The sequence below is a fragment of the Myzus persicae genome, unplaced genomic scaffold (genome assembly GCF_001856785.1).
Source record: "Myzus persicae strain clone G006 unplaced genomic scaffold, MPER_G0061.0, whole genome shotgun sequence".
Lineage (NCBI taxonomy): Eukaryota > Metazoa > Arthropoda > Insecta > Hemiptera > Aphididae > Myzus > Myzus persicae.
This window is the reverse complement of record NW_019103046.1, coordinates 308365-315378: the sequence shown is the minus strand read 5'-3', so window position 1 is coordinate 315378 and position 7014 is coordinate 308365. Positions and strand designations below refer to the sequence as shown.

At 27.1% G+C, this 7014-nt stretch overlaps 1 protein-coding gene across 1 annotated transcript; it reads right to left on the bottom strand.

Annotated features, from left to right (window-relative positions):
- Positions 1-1115: 1115 nt before the first annotated feature.
- LOC111033664 (gastric triacylglycerol lipase-like) lies at positions 1116-6039 on the bottom strand (the record flags this gene model as incomplete). The annotated part of the gene is made up of 7 exons (XM_022314522.1): positions 5763-6039; positions 4790-4979; positions 3428-3557; positions 2748-2991; positions 2366-2515; positions 1872-1953; positions 1116-1258 (listed from the first exon to the last, which is right to left on the bottom strand). Coding segments are annotated over exons 1-7 (1023 nt in total), but the record flags the coding sequence as incomplete, so codon positions are not given.
- Between the last annotated feature and the right edge of the window lie 975 nt (positions 6040-7014).

The following is a 7014-nucleotide window of genomic DNA, read 5'->3' as shown; positions in this document are numbered from 1 at the left end:
ACTAGAATTTTCAACAGTGTACAATTTTTTTACACTATCACAACATTTTAATAATATTAAAATTTATATCCATATAGATATATAAACGTGAAATGAGTTTTTTAATAGCTCATCTCAGAAACTACTAGACTGTTTTAAATTAAATTTAAATTTCTTGAGGCTCATAAATATAGGATAAATATTGTACTGGGTCGTAAATAATACGATGAATCGAATGAGTATTGCCAATTATTACACAAACAAATTATGTTCATATTGTATAATGAAAAGGAGAAAAAAGAACAACCATAAAACGATTTTAACTGGAAACCAATGTTCAGTGGCAGAGAAAGAGGGTTGAGGTGGTGACTGATGGTTATATTGTGTCAGGTGAATTGCATTGTCAATGGCAATAACGTCATTGAACTGTGAAAAAGACGTGTATACACAAATCAGTACGGTGGTTCACCGAATTTTCGCCAAATTATTCTCTTTGCGTGTATATTTGTTGTTGGGGTTCAAGAGACCGGAAATGGCTGAAACTCAACAACGAAACCAGAGGAACTATCATTCAGTACCGTAAATGTCTGTACATCGACTACGTGATTGTCATTTTGTCCTGTAGAGGTCACTGTAATAGATGTGTTAAATTTGAATTCAAATAAACCTTTTTTTAAACTAGTAAATTATGTATGTTAATAATATCTATATAATTATACATTTATATTATATAGTTTTGAAAATATATAGTATTATGTTAGTCAGCTACTACAGACTAGAATGTCATAAATCATAATATAGCATTTATAAAAATATGCTGTGAGCAGAGAATGTAAAATTCATATTGGGTAAGTAAATAATTCGAGGTATTAGAGTTTTATTTAAAAACACATACGGGACTATCTGAATATGCACAACTATTTATTTTTGACAAGGAAGGCTCTTCGCTCCCTAAACTCGTGTCACCTCAAATGGATGAGATAAAGTGAAGAGTGCACAATAATGTGAACATGTGTAAGTGTAAATTATTCAAAGATAATGTTTGTTAAAAAAAGACCTTCTCTATTATATTATAGCGTATATACGTTTAATAGTTATTATATAATTAAAAATAATCATTGTTTTAATGTTCATACCTTAGGAGGAGCAATTATATCATGTTTTGATTGATACACATATGTCGCCGCTGTCACTTTAGATAAATCATAATCAGGCGGAGTAGTAGAATTATAATGCTTCATATTTCCAATTGTTCCATAATCATACTTTCGGAAGTAATCTGAAAAGTTGATGATAATTAAATAAGATATTATGTATTTGGTAATGACATTAATAGGTATCTGCTATCATTTATCATTTACGCTTATATATCCTACAAAATTGAAAATAGTATTTGTAGATTACCACCACTTATCCACAGAACTAATGATATGATGTAGTTACCACAGCTCTACAAATACTGAAAGTGGATAATAAATGTAAAATGGATGGTAACTACTTTTATAAGAAATATACATTTATTAATTTTTCATTATTTTTTTGAGAATAAAAGAGAAAAGAATTTACAATTGTATTAGTAGTAGATGTTTACGGAAACATATTTTTAACAAAATCTTCTTTAGTTATTCATCGTAACCCAGAAAAGAATAATTTTACTTGACATTTTCAGTGAAACAAATCGTGTAAACTTAAATATTAATTCTTTAAATTAAAATATAACTACACAAAGTGGATGGTTTTATTTTAAATTTTACTCAATATTTTTGATGATAAATAATTTAGAAAAAATAAATTATAAACTTACTAGCTTAATAAATGTAACTGTAAAATATGTTAGAAAGTAAACCGATTGTTTATATTATATTAACTATAAAATAATTAACTGTGCTTACCCTGAAGTATTAGTTGGTAATAGTGAGTCATAACTTTAACGGATGTTGGCTGAGGATATGTTCTCAGGATTTCAATAGTATTCTAATAAAAACAAATATACATATTTAAATTGAACAATAATTGTATTATATTTATGGATGAGGTGCGTTACATTTTTAGAAAACATATATATATATATGATTTAACATTTATGCCTGGGCATTTTATTTATCCTAAGAAACTGTTATAGGAGGTTTCAAATTGTAATTACTAACTACTATAGTTATTAGGTATACAAAATTAGAATAAAATATATTATTCTAAGTTGAAATAATTGGCACAGGAAAATATAATTTGGGTTATACGATTTAGACGTCTCAACCACAGACTATACAGACTATAGTATAATATATGAAAGAAATAATATGGTATAATCTAGAATAGTTTGAGTCTAAGTGACAAGTTTCAACTCTATTTGTTTTCATCAACATTCCAAAAATTATAAGATACGTACGTAATTTATTGGTAGAAGATTGCCTTGTACTTGGGTCATCACATACAGACATAAATATTTCATGTATTTATTATCTTTACATTGGCGTCCTAGCCATTGATCGTCTGGATGTTTCATCTTAGGTATGTATCCTCTACCTCTCAATGGTCGCTTACAATTTATAAATAACAGACTATGTTAAAATATGAATACTTTTTGAATTCTATTAATATGCAGTTATAAAGTATAAACGCATAGTATATAAGTATAAAATATTTGTAAAAGTTACATTTTATTATTTGAATATTTCAGCCGTCTTCACTCTTCAGTGAAGTGTGTTTATTTCGGAAACACAAAAACATAAATTGTTTGTACCAAAAACGTATTACTTAATGGTACTTACATGGAATAAATAGGGAAATATCTTGAAAATGATAAGCCTTCGGTCGTAGTACTTCATTCTGGCCGTGGGCACTATCAAAACTAATTTGTCAATTTTTTTGTTGTATTCTGGTCTTTCTGCTAGTGCAATCAGGCATATGGTAGCTCCGAAAGAATAACCGCCCATGTGTATTGTAGAATATCCAGTTTTATTTATGATAAAATCAATGGCAGCTGTTGTATCATATATTCCCAATTCGTCAAAGCTTGAATATTAAATTATTAATTTTTGTTTGATCATTATGTCGAGTAGGTATGTAGTAAATAAATTACATATTAAATTATTCTATTAATTTTTCTTATATATAGGTACTGAACTGGATTATAAATAAAAAACTTTTTGTTGGGTATGAATTGTGTCGTATCAAAAATGTCACCTAATAGTGATTTTCAGTGTTTTCTTAAATATTCTTTGTCCCTGTACATTTTTTTTTAACTTAGGAGATTCCAGATTTTTATCCAGATAATCAATTTTTGAAGACTCGATAATGTGTTTTATTGAAACATGATGTGATTACTCACAGAGCTATCATAAAATGAATTATAATGTAATATACTGCGCTGCTTTAGATTTATATTATACACTTTTGAAGCTGTATGCCACGTAAATTATTTCAGAAAGAATAACGCAGTTGATCTTACCTGAAATCCCATGACATATTTCTCAATGGAGTTACCAGGCCGGTTCTTGGGTTTTTGATATATTTAGAAATGCCAGCAAGGCGAAAATTGAGAAGCCAAACGTCAAAACCAGCATCAGATAGTATGAAACCTTTGTTCGATAAACATTACAATTAGTATACATTATACTGTTATTTGTAAGATGTATTGGTATGCTAGTGTATTAGTGTAAAGTTTGTCTTTTCTTTGTATTGATTGATATTAAGGTTGAAACAACGGCATTGCTATTCCTTAATAATGTATTTATTTATATAATTTAATATATTATACAAGCTATCATAATATTCAATATTAAACTATATATATATTAAACCTAACCTATATAGGTATTTAAAAAAGCAGTATACAGTCTGCAGATGTGCTGTACGCCTGTCGATACACTCAGTAGAGTATTATAGTTATCTACATATGCAATATTTTTGCTTCTATATAAGTGCATATATTATACAATATAAGCATTAAGCTTGTGTAAGCAATAACCTTATTGGTTGATAATTGGCATAATATTCATCTTGTACTTTACCTACAAAATTCAATTTATGAACTTTTGACAGCGGATAATGTAAAACATTAGAACTTTCTAAGGGCACGGCAACGTAACGTTTAAAATCATACAGAAGTACCTAAATAGGTACGTATTACACAATTTGCTGCATCATGAATGTATGTAATATTATTAATTACTCTTTAAAATCCACCCGATTTTACCAGGAATCATTCCCTACCTGCAGTTGGCGCGTGGGCATTTTATCTCATCTCATGATAATCGGAATCTCACCCTAATGATTATTGTTATAAATTAGAAATGATTGGTCAGCCAACACAATTTTAGAATAATATCAATAGTTATGATGATATTTCATTTAAAATAATAAATTTATATTTTTGAATCTTACCTATTAAAAATACTTATTCTCGATTAATTTTAAAATGATTCACCTACTGATTTGTCTTATTCGTATTCTATGATAAGAGGTTAGGTGGTGGTAGACTTACATATTATTATGCCATTATATATTATTTTCTTAACAATAGGATTTCAAAACGATTGTGAAGGTTTGTCATCATCAAATTTTGTATCAATAAATTAACGGCAAATAGCATAGAAGTTACATTGTAATAATATATCGATGGACGATGATATAACAATGCTCAAGCATGTCAAAACAATGCCAAGCGCAATAACTACTAACAATACAGGTACTGAATAATACAATCAATTGGTATATTAATAATATAGTACGGTATTTCGGTTGATATGTCTTATACTACCTCGTTGTAATTAAATATTCTTTATAAAAAATGTTATGAAAATATACTTACTGAGAGATATATTGTTAAGTGTATAATACATTGACGTCCCATACAAGCCGTGTAATAGAATGATAGGTTTGCCAATTGTTTTATTCCCATTTTTACTATACGGTATTCGTTCCATGCCCACCATATAGTGGTCTTTAGTTTCAACTTCATACGTCTCTACTGGATATCCATTATTAATTATTTGATCTGACTTCAAGTTAAAAATAAAAACATATATACATAAATAATACATAAAAAACAACAGAAATGCTAATCATATTTTTAGTTGTCGTGCAGTCAAAAATTGTGATTCAATGACATGGGATGCTCACCATTTTTATTGTGTAGACATTTTAAAATGTTATAAAAAAAAAAATGAATAGCTACTAAATATCTTAGTTACAATATTTTTTTCCGACTTATAGGTGCTTATGTCAAACTGTATGATAAATGCTACTGTACAAAGTGTTTATTCACAAATATAAATTAAATTTTAAACAATAACTCTATGGTTATTGGTGATCCTACACAACTGTTAAAATATATTCTTTTTTTTTTTTTACACTTTTACCAGACCTCAAAGAAAAAAATGTTTTTTTTACGTTACTTAATAGTTTGAGATAGGTTATCTATCAATAGAGTTAATTTATGGAAATATTTTAAAATTTGAATAACCGCTTTCCATTAAATATTCAGGTAGGTAGTTATGTACGTTTTAGAGTAGGTAGTCGGATGGATTTGTTCACTGTACGAGAACAAATACGATGATAAACTGTTTATTTAATATCTATGAATATTGTCAAACATATATAAAAACGATCATAATATTATTCTTAAACTTTAATTTCATTACTTTACATTTTTTAAATAAATAAATGGGTTCATTTTTTGAATTAGTGATCATATGCGTATTATAAACTGATTACCTATTTTAATGAGATAAATCATTATCATTATTAAAGATACGTTTTAAAAAATAATGTATAATACTTACGGTTGAGAAAGCAGAAACATAATGTACACTTATGAAAATACTAAAAGCAAAAGCTTGTACGTAAAATATTTTATGTATGTGCATTGTCGATGCGGTATACACAATTCCAGTTTTGAAAGTGCAGATGACTAAAATTTGTGTCGATTATATCGTTTAATGAAACTATTATAAGAACATTTTTGAGTTGATAATTTATTATTTAATAAACTACATGCAAATATTTACTTCTACTTGAAATAAGTGAATAAACATTGGAACATTAGAATTTTTAGCTCAAATGACAATTCATCTTAGACTCCAAAAATAAAATAAAATAAAATAAACAACAGCAGTAATAATGTCCACATCACTTAAATGGTGAGTTTTTATATGCTGCAATCTCGAAAATTCAAGGTAGACAATGAATGGTATTTGATTTAACGATGGTTAAAATAATTGTCATGTAATAAATTTATTAAAGTTAATAAACCATTGTGTATATAAATATAATACCAAACATAATCGTTTGCTCATTCGGTATTAAATGATGAAATATCTGTACCCTCGTCATATATTATTATATAATTATAGTATTCTGTAGTGTCTGTGTAAATTTTTAAATCAATAAGTTTAAAATAAATATAGTATATTGGAAATAGGTATTCATTAGGTTGTTGTTAGATACACAAAAACCGATTGTATTAACAATTATAACAGACGATTATTTCAACTGAAAATTATTCCTTTAGAGATTAAAATTTCTTTATTATTTGTTTTTTTACGTATTGCTCAGGTGCGTTCAAGCTTAAACAGCTAATTAAAAATTAATTTTAATTTTAATATAATTATAGACATTCTTGTCTTATGACTTATTTAATAATGTTTGTAAATGAAATTGATTTACAAATATTGACAATAACAATACTTACATTTTTAACTCAATGACATTAATTATTTAATATTCACATGATGAGTATCATACGAAAATTCATACGATTTGCATTGTACATACAATCATACAGTACCTAATTAAAGTAGTAGCTAGATGTCTAAGTAAATATAAGATCAATATACGGAAATATACTTGTAGATAAAATATAATGCTCTAAAATTATTTGTAAATATATTTGTTAAGTCCATCATCCATTAAAATATTGTATAATAATATGCGCATTGCACCAGGTACCTACAATTATATATTAATTATAGTAGATGTCTAGGTAATTGTAGGACCACTGGACCAGTATACGGAAGTGTACTTGTCGATAAAATA